The 16,875-nt window shown below is 43.0% G+C and overlaps 2 protein-coding genes across 5 annotated transcripts in view; one reads left to right on the plus strand and one right to left on the minus strand.

Moving 5' to 3' along the window:
- The first annotated feature begins 574 nt into the window (after positions 1-574).
- Positions 575-6,887, plus strand: trim59 (tripartite motif containing 59). Of its 3 annotated transcripts, none has more exons than XM_086036318.1 (5): positions 575-838; positions 2,528-2,790; positions 2,861-3,082; positions 4,162-4,371; positions 5,930-6,887. In XM_086036318.1, exons 2-5 carry the CDS (start codon positions 2,536-2,538, stop codon positions 6,503-6,505), a joined length of 1,263 nt encoding a protein of 420 aa, XP_085892444.1. In that variant the 5' UTR covers positions 575-838; positions 2,528-2,535; the 3' UTR covers positions 6,506-6,887. The 3 variants fall into 3 exon arrangements, with proteins under 3 accessions (XP_085892444.1, XP_085892445.1, XP_085892447.1); XM_086036319.1 differs by having other exon boundaries at positions 575-834; XM_086036321.1 differs by lacking the exon at positions 575-838 and adding an exon at positions 890-977.
- A 368-nt stretch (positions 6,888-7,255) lies between these two features.
- smc4 (structural maintenance of chromosomes 4) overlaps positions 7,256-16,875 on the minus strand; it is a 24,099-nt gene continuing 14,479 nt past the window's right edge. For both annotated transcript variants that reach the window (XM_086035673.1, XM_086035672.1), the window contains exons 13-24: positions 16,731-16,875; positions 16,447-16,672; positions 16,279-16,355; positions 12,589-12,741; positions 12,387-12,513; positions 10,910-11,099; positions 10,683-10,827; positions 9,307-9,480; positions 9,047-9,229; positions 7,853-8,085; positions 7,607-7,790; positions 7,256-7,532 (exon numbers count right to left, since the gene is read on the minus strand). The exon at positions 16,731-16,875 is cut by the window's right edge and continues 17 nt beyond it. In XM_086035673.1, the coding sequence (XP_085891799.1) occupies positions 7,368-7,532; positions 7,607-7,790; positions 7,853-8,085; positions 9,047-9,229; positions 9,307-9,480; positions 10,683-10,827; positions 10,910-11,099; positions 12,387-12,513; positions 12,589-12,741; positions 16,279-16,355; positions 16,447-16,672; positions 16,731-16,875 (2,002 nt within the window). In that variant the 3' untranslated portion in view covers positions 7,256-7,367. The remainder of the gene's footprint in view (positions 7,533-7,606; positions 7,791-7,852; positions 8,086-9,046; positions 9,230-9,306; positions 9,481-10,682; positions 10,828-10,909; positions 11,100-12,386; positions 12,514-12,588; positions 12,742-16,278; positions 16,356-16,446; positions 16,673-16,730) is intronic.

The following is a 16,875-nucleotide window of genomic DNA, read 5'->3' on the forward strand; positions in this document are numbered from 1 at the left end:
GAATTTCATTAAGAACTATCTCAGATTATGAGGGAATCTGACCTCTGCTTTTTTTTCCTCAAGGTCCACTGTGTCCAACTGTCGTTATGTGGAACCTTGAAATAATGGAAACATTTGCAGTACCTTAAGTAAATTTGGGAGTCATTTAGCCCCATGATGATAATTTCTTCCAGCTAAATGTACAAACCTAACGACTCCAGGTTTGAGTTCAACTTGAGACACTGTAATAAGAAAAATTACATTTTGTGATCATGAAGTTTCTGTTGGACATAGGGGGGATTTTTTTTTTCAGCATTCCGCATTAGCAGAGATGTGATTTCAAATCTTTACAAAAATAAAAACAATGACACTGAAGATAAGGTGGTAAACCCAAATCTTTTGGGGAGGTAGGCTACAGCTTTGGTTGTCTGAAAAAAATAAAAATAGTGAACCCCACTGTCTGAGCCTATTTGTGTTTTCTTTTGAAACGCGGGTGGAAAAATACTGACTCAATTCTACCGTTAATGGTTGAGCCGATGTTCAAATTTGGGCAACGCGAAACCTGATTGGTTGATACGTACGCATGCGCACTGAAAAAGATGCGTTTTCGTTATCGGAAGTTATAAACATCAGCACCACTCTAAATACTACATGACGTGGATCTATCACATTTACCATACCTCGTGAAAGGGTTTTTTGTGTGTGTATTTCTATGTAAAAACACCCACACTACTAAAAAAAATTGTGTCTTGTGGAACTTGTCGATTTTCCAAATGACTTGAACGCAGCGTGAACCCACCCGGCAACGGAAGAAAACTATTTGGAAGCAAACGCCGAACTTTGAGCTGAAGGGAAGTAGGTAAATAACACTGATAACGAAGAATTTATGTGTTAAATTGGCTGTGGCAAAGTTCAGGGTAAACTGCGTACGTGACAAACAAGTGGCAGCTGAGCACATAATGCAACAAAAAGATCGGGGTAACGTTTTACGGACGATGGTAAAACAAACTACCTGCCAGACTCCAAGGCTGTGCATTAATTGGCACCTAATGACGCATCTTGCGGTAGCGTTCCCGTTCGGGTTTGTCTGAACAATGCTGGAAATGACGAGTAATTGGTCACATTATGACAATTATACAACGGGTACCGTGAAACCAAATGTGGACATTCTGTCGTTCTAACAAAGCCCGGAAGTACATTACCGTACCTGTCAACCCCGGGGTGTACGTACTGAATTTTACGAAAGTTGTAATTTGCCCTTAAATATCTCACATTACACATTATTGTGGAATGGCTGCTGTCACGTGAACGGAAGCCAGCGATGTATTTTTTTTAAAGGCTTTATTTTTTTATGAATCTTTCTAAGACTACGATGTATGGCGTACATGTTTGAAAAAGTATTTCCACCTATACAAAATTCTACCGTAAGTGCACAACTTGACAGGTATGCATTACGGTCGAGGTGACTGTAATGCATACCTGTCAAGTTGCACCTGTTCATTTGTGGGCACACAATCCCCCCACCCCTTTTAAAACAATAAAACTAAAAGAAAGTGATGGACGTGAACGAGCAGATATATTTTAAAAATACTTGACATGTAACACAAATAACTAACAACTTTGTAATTAATCAAAGTAGATGTGCGTCGTTGATATGGACCAACAGCAGCCGTCTGTCTTCGCCGTCTGAAATTTACATTTAACCCCCAAAACTATTTGGTAAGAGAGAAAAAAAAAAATAGAATGTAGAACTTGAGTTGGATTTAGTCTTAGAAAAGTATTTTGCTCTGTTTTAATAAATCTTTATAATTAATTCCACTTTTTGAATTTCACTACAGAAATAATTGAACCTTTGCCTTGTTTTTTTTTAATATTCTGATTTATTAATTGATCCAGAGACCCAACTATTTGTATACAAGCCTTTAAAAAGCAACACTCCACAATATGTCATTTTTAAAACTCTATTTCCAATCACAATCAAGACATTTTTTTTGACAGCGACAAAGAAGGTGTCCAACAGTGTGCTGTAGTTCAGTTGGACAACCACAATGAAGAAAACTAGATATAGGTGAATACTGATACCAGGTTTCAGTATCGGGCTGATATCGACCTTATTTGAATGGATTGGGTACTCTTGAAGGTTTCTGATGCCAGCCACTGATGCTTAAGGCAAAAAAAATTCTGACGTTCAAAAAAAGTCATCCTCGCCGAGTCGCCAGTAGTTGGCGCTGTGCTGTGGCGGTTTGACACATCGGCGAATCATCATGTGCATCAAAAGAAAAGAAACATCTTTCTGCTCAATTATCTGTCATTGTGTTAATAGAAATGGTTTGTATCAAAATTACTAGTGGTATTGATACTCTGTATCAGTACTCAAAAGCGACTACTTATACTGGTATGACCCTGATTTATTTATTATTATTTTAAACAAATGACAGACTGTCAAAGATTTTGAGTCTGCACTTGTATTGGACATGATTAGATTGAGAAGTTGTACCTAACGTTGTGGCCACTTTTCCTCCCATCTCGTCATCGCTTCCCCCTTCAGTCTCCACCATGGACAACCTGGAGGAGGACCTGACGTGCTCCGTGTGCTACTCGCTCTTCTCGGACCCGCGGGTGCTGCCGTGCTCGCACACCTTCTGCCGGGGCTGCCTGGACGGCCTGCTCCGCGCCTCGCACAACTACTCCATCTGGCGCCCGCTGCGCCAGCCGCTCAAGTGCCCCAACTGCCGCGGCGTGGTGGAGCTGCCCGTGGCGGGCGTGGACGCGCTGCCCACCAACGTGTCCCTGCGCGCCATCATCGAGAAGGTAGGGAAGAACCCCGGAATGTTCCTCCGTCCGACTTCTAATGGACGTTTCGCGTGTCTTCCTGTTTTAGTACCAACGGGACAGCGAGCCCAGACCCCCTTCGTGTCCGGATCACCCGAGGCAGCCTCTCAACATGTACTGTGTCCAGGACCGCAAGCTAATCTGCGGCCTGTGCCTGACCGTGGGCCAACACCAGGGCCACGCCATCGACGACCTGCAAGCGGCGGTCGCCCGGGAGAAGCGGACCCCTTCGCTCCTGCTAGCACGGCTCTCTGAGCACAGATGGGCGCAGGTGAGGGCAACCCGAAGGAGTTACTTGCTCGTCCCACACTGGCCGGCTTCTTCCCGGTTCTCTGTCCCGTATGGAAACTCTTTCATGGAATCACGTTGGGACTAGGACTGTCGAGTAATCGGATGGAATTGCAGGAAGACTGCAAATGTCTGCGTGGATGCGGTGTACATGTTGGTGACACAGCCTCATGGCCAACATGTCCAAATATATACGATTCATTGAATAACGTAATTACAAAAAAAAGGTGGACGCAAAATCTTTGCTTCAAAAGTTAGCAACGATGCTTTTTTTCACACCCAGACTAAAATTGAAAGAATATTCATGAAATAAAATAAAAGTGAAAATGCTTAAAAAAAAAAAAATCCCACAGATTTAAACTACATTTTACGTTTAATGCAACCTTCTATAATTATGGAGATGTCCTTTCGGGGGTTCATTTTAAATGTATTTATTTTGGTATTATTGTATAGCTGAACTGTAGTTTACTTTAAAGGGGAAGTCAACCCCCAACTAATTCTTTGCATTAATCACCTGTTTTCTGAAGCTGAGCCGTGATTAGTCGTTATCTGAGCCCTGAGCAACTGTGACGTCATTTTCAGTCGACAGCAAGTGACAAAATGGCCGCCCCCTGAGATGGCTAAAAACGGTTGGATTTTGCTGCTTAACTCATTTTCCGCAAACGTTATATTAATCGGAATGTCTCAACTAGTGTGCCTGCAAAAATGTATTCTTGTCAAGAAAAGTTTGGGGTTGACTTCTCTTTAATATAATATTTAGTGACTTTTTTGCACACAAATACTTCATGTATAAAGAAAAAGAATACATAAACATTATATTAAAATGAAGCATTTTGGGGGAATAAAAACACTAGTAAAAATGGTTCTAAAAAATAATTCAAACTTAACTGAAGGAAGAAAAGTCAAAACAAAATGTATGTCGAAGCTAACTATTAAAAAAAAATTCCCTTCAATTGACTGGCGATTGCAGTCACCCGGCTTAGGTCCCAGCTCCTCATGCCCCTGATAGATGCTGTAGAAAATGTCTGTTGTTTATATCCTTCACCGTTGTATGTGTGTCAGGTGTGCGAGTTGGGCGAGCAGCTGGAACAGGAAAAGGCCCAGTGCGAGGCTGTGGTGAGGCAGGACCGACAGGAAGTGACTCAGTTTTTCCACGCGCTGGAGACGACGTTGGCCAGGAAGAGACAGGCCTACCTGGAGGTGCTGGACAAAACCTCAGTTGAGGTGTCGCGGGCCTACGACCCACTCATCCACAGAGTCAAGGAGCTGCAGGCGCGTACCCCCTCCAGTGGTCACTTTGCAGTAGTGCATTATCAAATTAATCAATGGCTACTTTTGAGAGCGATTCATCACTATGAGACATCCTAATTGTCCAAATATTACATTTGGCAACATTTGTTTTTACTTTGTAAAACACTGATCAACATCCTCGGCAATTACCTGACGTGTTGCAGATCAGTCCAGTAACTGAATCATAATCGATTTGTTGGTGTATTTTCTGCGCTGTCAATTTGAAGGAATGTCCTGTTTTTGATTAAAGGGATGTCAATTTATTCACTCTTAATTCATCAAGTAGTCCAAAAAGTTTTGACGGATGATCATTAAAATTGTTGGTTGCAGTCCTACTTTGCAGTCAGATGCAGTTGAACTTTGATAGTCTCAGAAATCAGGTGACTTTCTTCAGTCGGCATCAAGTCCAAGAAAACGTTTCGTAGGACAGAAAAACAAGGAAAATGTTAGAGCCTGAAAATGCTTGAACTTTGGATAAAGTCCTTAAAATCAATTACAAAACAAGATATTTTCTTTCGAATAGTCATTCTTAGATGGAGGAATTATGCAAAACGTGCATTTTATTATACCTTGATACAGTCATGGATTACCGTATTTTCCGCACTTTAAACCGCTACTTTTTTCCTAGTTTTTGAACCATGTGTCTTATATAAATTCTTTGGCTTTTTCTTCTACCGGTAACTGGAATTGGAATCAAAACTAAGAAAAAACGCAATGCAAAAATGAATACTTTTTCTTTAGCAGATAGAACACGTACAACAAATTTACAAACAGTTAATTATTTCCAAATCCTCGCCCCTTAATCCAGAAAATACGGTCGATGCTTCCATGCCTTTTTTTTGAGCCAAACTATCTGTATTACAAAAGAAAAATATCACAAAATACTATGAGTGACCTTCGATTTAAAAAACGAAATACAATTTAACCTACAATAACTAAACTTTTTGGGTTTTTTTGGGGGGGGGGATTAGAAACGTTGGACCTCGCATACTCACAGTTTGGCAGCTGAGGTTTATTCAGAATTTTCCCCCCAAAGTTTATTATTTTATTTATTTTATTTTTTAGTTTAAGGCAGCCAACCCACGTTTTGGGTGAAAAATGCACTTTGGAGTTTTATCAGCATTTGAAAAATGTTGGGGGTTTACAAAAAATATGTCTATATATTTTTGCAATCATTTTTCTCAATGTATTTGAACGGGTGTCAATTATGCGCACATTTCCATCTTCACGGGCCAACAAGTATGTTGTCCATATTTAAAATATCATTTTTGTCGCACATCTGGTTAGGAAGCGCTCATGGAAGAATTGTGGCCCGCTCCAGCATTTAAAGCGTTGCTCATGCCTGTCGTTGAGCATGGCTGGCATAGATGGATGAACATATATCTGAAATTATGAAATCATTTTTTTTCAGTATTATTTTTGTAACTTCTCCCCATATATGTGGTTCCCTTGGAAATTTGGCCACTTGGTTTATTTTGGTGAACGCCGGAGAGGACACATTAGGAAAAAGGCTGTGACAGTTGGTGTTGGTTTTGTGCAGGAGGAGCAGCTGGACCTGGTTTCCTTGGCGACGTCCGTTGAGGAGGAGGATTCTCCGCTGGTCTTCCTGGAGAAGGTTCATGTATTCAGGGAGAGAGTGGACAACTTCACCGGCGCGAGTCTGCCGTCGGCCCTCAACCTCTCGGTCACGCCCCGAGCGGCCGACTACCTGCGTCAGCACTGGGCCGCCGTCACTCTTGGCGGTCTGGACGAGGCGCCGGTCCCCAAGGTGCGCTGCTGCTGCGTCCGGTGCGGCGGCTCGGCGGCCGAGGATGACAACGGACCGGCGCGGGAATCCTACTGGCTCCGAGCCCAGCCGCTTTTGCCCGTGATGTCACTTTTGCTGGTGGCGTCGCTGTGCTGGCTCGGTGTCGCTCAGTTCAGCCGAGACCTGAGAGGAGAGCTCTTCATGCCCATCTGGGACTGGGCGGAACTGGCCTACACTGTGACACAGGCGCTTGTACTAAAATGGCACGGTCACATTTTCTCTGTGGTAGAAATGTTCTTGCAACGGTTGACTGCCTTCTTCACAAGTTTGACATCACTGCTCAACCTCAGCGTTTTATTTACAAGTTGACTTGCGCTGAGTTTTATGTAGCAAAGAATGCCTTTGTACAGTATTAGTAGCTTTAACACCATGTACAGTATATTACACACTCTGAGTGCTTAATAGTATTATTTTGTCTATGTTTTAACCTTCTTGAGAACTGCTTATAAAATTTGTAAAATATGTAGCAAAATGTTAACTTTTTTATGTTGGCCAAAGTTTTTATATAACTGAGCCATCCATCCATCTGTACTGCTTATCCTCACTACGGTTGAACTGGAGCCTATCCAGGATTCCTACTTCTGCAACCACATAACTGGTTTGGTCTGCTGTCGCGATTGCATGATGTTACACACATTTGGTTCATTATTTTTGTTTAAGAATACAAATTCATTTTTGAGGTTTGAGACTATTTGCAATCATGAAACTACTTACCATGTGTTCATATTTTTTAAGACTGACGATTGATTTAAAGGGTTACTGAACTCCAAATAAACGTTTTTTTTTCCTTTTTAACCTGATAAACTGTAGAAATGCTGTCCTTATGTCCTAGTTGCAATTTTGGCCTTTTAGTGCATGTTTGTTAATATCTTGAAATTGTTGCAAAAACTGTCTGTGACACCTCAGGTTGGTAGAACACTGCACTGCATGTAAATTTGTCTCTGTTTGGACTAGCAGGAAATCATTTCCGGTATCTTGACGTATTTGCCTTCCCACCTCAGCTCAGTTTGCCCCCCCCCCCCCCCCCCCATGTGGCCCCACATCGACCATGCGAGTAGGTAGTTAAAATGTAAATCTTTATTTCCAGAGTGTATAAAATAGCAGCAATTAATCATACAGAACAAAGTATTTACGAGACGAGACAGGAAAGCGGCACTTGAAGCGAGAGCTCCTAGGCAGTGACGGCATCGTGGTCTCGGAACACGATGGTCTTGGGGTTGATCCCGACGCTCTTGGTGGTGTTGTGCGTCTTGTAGATGCCGATGAGGCGGTCGGCGATCTCAAACATGTTGTTCCTCAGCGAGATGATGATGAACTGAGCGTTCTTGGTTTGCTCCTACGGGCGGATGAAAAACAGAGCGGCGCTGAACGTCGCGCTCGCTAAAGGACGCCTGGCTCAGTGCTACTCACGTAGATGTAACACGCCACGATGGAGACGTTCTTGAAATCCAGCGCCGCGTCGATCTCGTCCATGAAGTAGAGCGGCGTGGGCTTGTAGTGGTGCAGGGCGAACACCAGCGCCAGCGAGCTGAGGGTCTTCTCTCCCCCCGACAGGTTGAAGATCTTTTTCCAGCTCTTCTTTGGAGGACGCACGCTGCACGCACAAAGTCGAGTGTCAGGCGAAGGGGTTGACGCAGAAAGACAAATGACACCCACCTGAACATGATGCCCTCGGAGAAGGGGTCCAGGCTGTCCACCAGCTCCAGCTCGGCGTCGCCCCCCAGCGTCAGCATTTGGTAGTTCTCCTTCAGCTTGCTGGTGATCATGTTGAATCCGCTCATAAACTCGCTGAGGCGCTGCTTGCACACGTCCTCGTAGGCGCGCTTAAAATTGTCCCGCTCGCTGGTGATCTCGTCCAGTTGGGCCACGCGCTGCAGGTACTGCTCCTCCTGCGCGCACCATCAGAAAATCGTGGCTCAAGTTAAGGTTGCCGTTTCTGCCACCGTTCAGGGTCGTGCGGCGCAGATTTCGGACTAGCCGGAAGTCAATCACAGGGCGATTTATGGGTTTATTGAGTGATCCACTCCTGTATTGACGTAAAGGGTTTCACCACAGGTGTTCCTCGGCTGACGAAGGTGCCGACGTCAAGATTTAGAGGTATTGAGTGGCTCTTAATGAAATAAATGAAATACTTTGTGTATTGACGGAATGACACGTCACGTGTGAGGCTGAACAATTGATCTCAGTTAAAATCAACATCATGACGGAGTAGAGTGCAATTTTCAAAGTGCAAAGGCTGCAATTTAAAAAACAAAACTGCTTCATTTTGGTCAGTCAGTAGGTGTTATTTTTAATGAATATTTTCTTAATTTATATAGTGTGTTGATAAGTTCACTGCTTACGAAGTATCTTTGTTTCATAAAACATGAGAGGTTTAAGTGATAAAGCCACATATTTGTTTGCATTACACTGGTCAATAGAAAATTTGAATCAGAGATGACTGTGTGTCCCTAAATGTATTTGAATGCAAATTTAAGAGTGTGCTTCTGACCCCGCCGCTAAATGGTGGCAGCAAACTTCACAATGTCTGGCCACCATCAATTGACATTGCAGACACTGTCAAAATGGCAACTTGTTGTCGGACAGATGCCAGTGTCTGCCTGCTGCCGACTCGCAAGATGCTCTTGAGCAAGGCACCGCCCACGCCCCTCACAGTTGAAGCGGGGCGGCACGGTTTGCGTGCTCCTTTCACTCTAAATATACAGGTTGAATTTCCCCTTGAGGGATCATCATCAGTAAAATCGGATTGAATCATTGTTTGTGGTACAAATGCTAAATGGAGGCACAAATGGTCCCATTTGCCGTTTGGGAAAATGACACCTGGCAAGCTTTCCGCCTTCGTTCTCGTACCTTTTTCTTGTACTCGGCGATGGCGCCCAGGTTGGGTTTCATCTGTGCACACTTGGTCTCCAAAGTGATCATCTTGTTGACGATGACGTTGGGGTCGGAGATATCATCGAGCTGCTCGGCCGCGAAGATGGGCAGCTCTTCGTCCGGCGCACCCTCGATGGCGTGCAGGGAGAGCTTGGAGGCCTGGCGAGCATCGGCGGCCGTTAGCGTGTTGCCGCGGGACGTTGGCGCGGGTTTGGCCACGCTTAGGCGGCGCCCACCTCCTTTTGCCAGTGTTTGATCTTGTTCTTGTGTTCGCTGACGGTGGCCTCGATCTGCTCCACGCGCAGCCGCACGCTCAGCGACTCGCCCTGCAGGGCGTGCTCCTGCTTCTGCAGGACACTGATCTCCTTTGCCACCGCCTGGTACTGCTCCTGCACCTCGGGGAGCGCCGCCTGGACAACAAGGCCATCCATTTGATCATATCTGCCACTAGTTCCATGTGATGGTTCAACCAAATAGGCAAGGGCTTTCCCTGCATATAAAAATAGGCGACTGCCACTCTGGCCTTATTTACGGCTGCCGGCGGCTCGTCGACCTCCGACATGATGAAATGTGTTATTGCTTGCACTAAATTGGGGGTCATTTTTAACTGCAATCGGGGTGCTGCGCCGTAATGCTCCTAAAAGCATCGAAGAGCTGCGGGATGATGGATTTCCATTCCTACTGCAAATGTCTCGGTTAAAATTGCAAAGGGATGGAACACATCCAGTAAATTTCATGGGAAGCTAAGATGAGAAATTAGGGGAATAATGCAAACTGCTAATTTTCCAATAAATGAACTGGAAATTGAGGGCGATTTCATGGAAAGCTATCTCACATTCAAGCTTAAAGCGGAAGTCAACCCAAACATGTTTTTTTCAAGAATATGTTCCCAGCAGGCCCACTAGTTGAAACACGGCATTCCAATCACCAATCACGGCTGACCTGTTTTCCTGAATCTGAGCCGTGATTGGTCGTTGTGAGCAGTTGTGATGTCATTTTCAGTCGACAGAAGACAGAGATGGCTAAAAACAAGTGCATTTTGCTGCTTAATTTATATTCCACAAACGCAAAATTAATCAGAATGCCGCGTTTCAACTAGTGGGCCTGCTGGGAACATATTCTTGAAAAAAATATGTTCGGGTTGACTTCCGCTTTAAGTATTAAGATTGCTTTGCCGTAAGCAGACATTTATGCTAAATCAATAGATTGACCACACACTAAGGTGTTAACACTACCTTCATGGCAGGATTATATGAAAATATATGTTCTCCAACTATATTGAAGTTTCCGAATAACAGTGAAGTTTCTATTTTTAAAATTCCTGTTTTATTCATGCATTTTCCAATCATGCTTCAACCTCTGAAAATGACTTGAATTTTGCCACACTGCTGCTGGATGATTTCGTGGATTACGTGGTAACGAAACAGATTTGTTTGCATTATTGTTGCAATCTGATTTACACCACACTTGTTTGTCAGAAGTCAAAGTGTTTAGTAAATTAACAACTGTAATTGATGTTTCCTTTACCTTTATTTTAGTGTATAACTCCCCCGCAAGTGAATATGTAAGAATTTGAGCCAGGAAAACCCCTGCAAAGAGGACATGCTCTGACCTCTGCTTCTTGACAAGCGTTCATGATCTTTCCCGCCTCGTCCTCCAGTTTCTTCAGTTGCTGCGTGAACGCCGCCAAAGTCTTCTCGTTGTCCTCCATCTCGGTCTGCATGCGAGTCACGCTGTCCTCGCACTTCTTTAGGTTGCTGCACAGACACGACAGTGTGGTCAAAGACACGACAGTGTGGTCATCATCAAACCAAGGGTCGGCGGAAAACTGGTGCTCACCGGTCTGCCGTCTTTATGGCGACCTTCGCCTTGGTGATGGTGGAGGAGCATTCGTCGAGCGCTTTGTTGATGTTGTCCAGCTTGTCCTGCTGCGCCTTCATCTTGTGGCTGTTGATGTCCACGATCAGGTTGTGGAGCCTCTTCACCTCGTTTTCCACCTTGCCAGCTTTACTGGACGCGGCTTCGAATTCTGGAAAAGGTAATGGTCATGTTTTGTGAGATTTGGAATCACAATTGATAGTTAAGGCAAATTGGGGCCACCCTGGTGCACTTACAACAATGAAGATGCAAATTACAGGCAGAATATTTGACTGTTTGAGAAGATTGTAAAATATAATAAATTCTGCATGGTGCTGTTGTTAAATGCAGCTTCTTTCATCTTAAGCAGCTGGCTAAGGTAAAGCCCTTCCTTTGACAACAGCACTTAGAAACAGTTATCCATGCCTTTTTTACATCCCTGCTAGATTACTGTTATGCACTTAATTTTGGAGTCAGTCAGTCCTCCCTCAAGTTGGTCCAAAATCCTGCTGCTCATCTAAGTGAGCTGGGAAGAGGTAGCACATAACCTCAATTCTGCCTCCTTTCAATGGCTCCCAGTGCATTTTAGAGTTCATTTTAAGATACTTCTATTTGTCCTCAAATTTTTAAATGGCTTTGCCCCAGCGTACCTCTCACGAGCTCGTTCACCTCTACGTACCTGTCTGGTGCCGCAGGTCTGCAGACCAGGCGCTACTAGAGGTGCAGAGGACTAAGCGGAGCCTCAGAGGGGATCGGTCCTTCTCTTTGGAATGACCTTCCATTTAATGTTAGGCAAGACCCTTCTCTGTTCACTTTAAAAAATCATTTGAAGACATTTTTATTCTTTTTATTCAAACCCAATGAGACTGACATGGTTCTGCTGATTTTTCGTGTCTATTGTGTGTGTGTGTTCGTATCATTAATATGTGTCTCACTTTACTGTTTTCACTGTCTGCCTGTTGGATTATTGCTATTTTATGTTATATGTAAAGTGCTTTGTTACAGCTGCAGCTGTTGTGATATGCGCTAAGTATATAAATATAGTCGTATTGTATTGTATTATAATAGTACTTTATAATACAATAGTATAGTATAGTATAGTATAATAGTACTAGTCCTATAGTATGTTTAACTGTAGATCAGAGAAAAATCATCTGGGTTTTTTTTGGCGTTGATTGTCATTATATTGCAATCTGGAGCCCAGCAAAATGGAAGCGTTCCTTCTTACTCGGGTGCTAATGTGCTGAGCAAATTTTAGTTCAAAGGTGGCAGCACATGGGGCCTAGTGTTTAGCACCTCTGCCTCACTGTTCTGAGGTTTGAATCTCAACCTTCCTGTGAGTCACCTGAGATAGGCACCAGCTCACCCAGGACTGTAGTGAGCATAAACAGCACAGAAAAAAAATGGATGGATGGATATATGCACGTTTGAAAGGAGTTTAACTGGACTTTGGTTGCACCTTTCTTGAAGGCCTGCAGACTCTTCTCCATCTGCTTCTGTTTGGTAGTGTCTGGGGCAGCAGCCTGCACATTGGCCTCCAGTTCCTTCATCTGGACCTTGAGGTGTCTCTCCTGGTCAGCCAGACTCTGGAGGACATCAAGAGAGACACTTGAAGGCGACAGTGCAGGCTACGTTTGATTCCAGAGGATTTTTCTATGTACGGTCATGCTGTTGGCGTATTTTTCCAGCGTGTTCTTCATGTCACGGAGCTGAGAGCGGAGACGCTGGACGTTCTCCTCCAAATGCAGCTTCCTTTCCTGGCAGCCCTGCAGCTTTGTCACGTTCTCGTTCAGCTTGATCTCCATGTTGTCGAGCTGCGGACACATGCATGCATGTCGTCAGGTTCCGCAACAGACCTCGGCACGGTATGTACCCCAGATCACATCCGGTCCGTCCACAGTGCCAGCTGTCCGTCACAATTTTAAATGTTTTTGTAGAATTCAAAACCAAACTTAAAATATGCAGTTCTTTTCTTTGGAAAACAATGTATTCATTTTGATGTGTACATGTGAGTGGTATGATTGAACTAGAGCATTCACTTGTGTCTTCAGTGTTGCCAAACTCGCGACATTGTTACAATATTCAACGACTTTTTCTGATCCCACTAGTTGCTATTCTTTTTTTAGCGTGAATAGTGACAATGCTGACAGCCGTTCGCATGCTAACAACATTATTGCTAAGAACGGCTAATGATGCATTAGCAGTCGATGCTCAGGTCAACACACTTTCAAAATATAGAAAAATAATTATGCCCACTGTCAACACGTTTTTGTGAATTTAAATTAATCAGTGATACAATGTTAATATCATTTTACTGACTGATAAGAATTTAAACATTTTATTTCCTGATTATAATTATTTACCAAGTTTAAGCTTGTTGAAACACACTTAAATTTCTGTGCTATGAGTAGTTACTCAGATGTTTTTTTTCCTGAGCACAACATGGTGGCAGCAAATTTCACAAAAAGCAAACAATTCTAAAAAACAAACAAAAAGCCAAATGCTTCAATCTGTTTTGCTGTTCCCAGTTATTCAAGTCAGCAATCTTAATACTTAGTAACATCCAGCCATAATCCAAACCGCTTTAGTCTCAGGAGGGTCGCGGGCATGCTGGAGCGTATCCAATGCAAAATGTCATAGACGGACTAACAAAACCCGCATCAATATTGCAGCAGTTATAACCCTTTAAGTAACAGACTTTTGAACAAAAAACGTTAAGCAGCAATTGTACAGGGACAATATACTAATACTCTTGGGTAAGCAGTATATGGTTTATCCAATGCTTAAATTGACTAATATTGCTGCATCTTATCAAGGTACAGTTGTAAAACTCTTACGTGAATTATGTATGGCCGTAGGATATTCTAGGGTTGAACAATCAAATTCAAGAATGCAATTTTCAAAAAGGCTGCAGTTTGAGAACACAACAAAAGAACAGAACTTATTTTGGTCAGTTGGTATACTTTACTTTTGACATGTATGTGTATACAGTATTTTATTTACTTATAGATAGGCGGTTAGGAAAATGGGTGCATATGTTCAGGCGGTGTCTAGAGAATAGGGGTGTAACGGTACACGTTTCGGTATGGCATGTTTGGTTCGGTCCACCTCGCGTACCGTTTCTTATCAGTTTTTATTATTAGCGTGAGCTTACGCACGGACCCCGTGCCTGTTGACTGTTGCTCGCGGGAGAGAAGGGTGGCGGCACAAAAGAGAGAGCCAGAAAAGAGGCAGAGCTCGAAGGTCCCCGCTTACACTGCGGTCTCCTGTTTGGGAACATTCTGGCTTTCCTGTTCCCCATTTACGATGGGGAAAGGGTGCATGGATAAGTCCAAAAGTTGTGTGCCGACATTGCTACATGAGATCGACCGCTATGTTGCAGATAGCACGACTAACATGCACGGCACCATCCGACTGTGAATGTTTCTTAGACGAGGGAGCAAAAACGTCAAACTTAAAAAGTGAGATTTATCATATTGTAGCGTCTTCCAGAAACACAGCGTCAGACATAGTTTACCTATCACGTTTTTATTAATCCAAGTACAACTGCTCGCGCTCTTCTTTCTCCGCTGCTCCACTCGCTTGCCGTACGATGCATTCATGAACCTCGGAAACATCACAACTCAGCAACACGCAAATCCGACCACAACACAGATAACCCAATTCGTTGCAATATGCTGTTCAACATTCAAAGATTTCAATGCCTAAAAAGTGTATACAATTTCATAAAGACTTTTTAAAGTTACTGTATTTTTTTCATTATAAAAAGAGTTTTAATATAGTTAGCAATAATTGTAACTGCTATTGTATGTATTTTTTTTCATCACAAAAAGCGTATATATGTACTGTTATGACAACTTGGCTTTAACTTGAATACTTAGATCTGTCAGGCTGTTGCTGCTGAATGTTTAAAGATTTCTGTGTCTTAACAATTTACAAAATTAAGAGATCTTTATTGTTAATGTATTTTTTATTCTGGTGTATTTTTTATTCTTGTGTAACATCTTAGAATATCACCCGAATGGTTCGCTTTTATTCATTTTTTTCAAAAAAATGTACCATTTACTTTTCATCTTTTCAAAATAAACATTAAAAAAAAAAAATCAGTTTTTTTGTACTGAAAATATACCGAACCGAAGTTTCCAAAAAAAACGAACCGAAATGTGATTTAGCCTACCGTTACACCCCATGAAACATGATAAATTGAAGTGACGAAGCCACTGACCTTGAACACTACACTACAATACCTTAGTGCTGTTCTTATCGTGAAAAAAAAAAAGTGATAACATTTTTTTGTTGGTGTTTTTTTTGTGACGCTGGAAGGAGTGAATGGCATTTCCATTCATTTCAATAGTTTAAGAGATACGGATGTAACATCATAAAGAATGGAATAAAAATCGATTTAAACTTCTTAAAATATGCATCGATGTGAAAAATAAAACTCCAATTGCAACGCCATGTTAACCATAGCCGCTTCTCATGATTCTGCTAAAACATACTGTAAAACATACTGCACATGCAGTGCCCAAGAAAAGTGAAATATGCTTACAAGTAGGGATGGGAATTTCGACTAATTTGCCCGCCGACTAGTCTCAAATTTTATTTGCGACTGTGGAACAAGATGCGTGATACTTAATGCCGCGTTTAACAGACTAGTAAAATAAAAAACGTTTAGTAAATCGTAGACCGTTAAACTGTTAAACGACTAGTCGCGCACATCCCTACTTACAAGTATTTATCTTAGTATTTGTATGCAGTTTCATACTATTAGTGCAACTCAGCATAGTTGTATGGCTTTTGGTTGCATTTTAAAATGAACTCAACATTTACAACTAAAAACATTTTAAGACCACAGTAACACCTTCAATTTCAATTACTCAATTTCTAAACATGTCAGGAATACTGGTACAAGCTGCAAAGTTTAATACAAGCTGAATGTACTATCATAATTGTCTTCATTATTCTTTTGTACATGCTGTACTTTAAAGATTTCTAGCTGTAAGTTACCAACGGTCATATACGAGCAGCTGCTTGCCTGTGCGATTATGCCGTGCCTTACATATGATCCGATTAGTCGCGACTACGGATGGTGATTAGTCGGCTAGCACAATAATTGTGGCAGCCCTACTTGACAAGCTTGCGTCAAACATCAATGCATATTTCGTTTGTGGATGGCTGCAGCACCACAAAAGTGCACACAGACAAGCATGACAGCGATTAAAAAAAAAAAAAAAAAATCAAATCGGGCTTGAGTGAATTGTTACATCTGTAGTAGGAGATGATTTGATTGATGCATTCACCAAGACTGATTGATCAGGGATGTGTGACGATTGTTGGTACTTTGTACATACCTCCTGCTGGGAGACCTCAGTATTGAGGGAGGAGCCCATCCTGCCCTTCATTACTCTTCCTCCTCCAGTCATTGTTCCTGTAGGGACACATTTCGGCGCACAGGGGGAAGAGGGCCATGAGGAACATGACAAGTTGGAAGTTTGGGAGAGAAAGAGTAGACCGCCCACCTGCCATCTCGATGATCTGGCCCTTGAGGGTGACCACTCTCCAGCGCTTGTCTCTCTGGAAGGCCATCCTCGTGGCCTGCTCCATGTCTTTGGCTACCAAGGTGTCCCTCAGGGCGAAATAAAAGGCTGGACGCACGCTGGTGTCATTCACTCTCACCATGTCAAAGAGACGGGGGCTGTCCTCGGGGGTGCGGATTGGGCCCATGTTCTTCTCCCACACCTTCATCTGAGGGGAGAAAGGAGGTCAGAGCGAAAAGCCCTAGTTGAGCATTAAGCATATTTACCTTGTCGAGACCAATGAAGGTGGCCACGCCGATGTTCTGCTCTTTGAGAAACGTGACACATTTCTGAGCCGTGTCGATGGTGTCCACCAAGATGTGGTCCAGAGCGCCGCAACTGGAGGAAATGGCCACATCGTATTTCTCGTCA

Source organism: Filicampus tigris, chromosome 7 (genome assembly GCF_054856515.1).
Source record: "Filicampus tigris isolate MCC_2025a chromosome 7, RoL_Ftig_1.0, whole genome shotgun sequence".
In the NCBI taxonomy this organism is placed as follows: domain Eukaryota; kingdom Metazoa; phylum Chordata; class Actinopteri; order Syngnathiformes; family Syngnathidae; genus Filicampus; species Filicampus tigris.

Bases quoted from the DNA above. Each gene is read 5' to 3' on its own strand.
- trim59 (XM_086036318.1), top strand. From the start codon at position 2,536: ATGGACAACCTGGAGGAGGACCTGACGTGCTCCGTGTGCTACTCGCTC. The intron at 3,083-4,161 runs GTGAGGGCAACC...TATGTGTGTCAG, and splicing joins CTGAGCACAGATGGGCGCAG to GTGTGCGAGTTGGGCGAGCA. The intron at 4,372-5,929 runs GCGCGTACCCCC...GGTTTTGTGCAG, and splicing joins ACAGAGTCAAGGAGCTGCAG to GAGGAGCAGCTGGACCTGGT.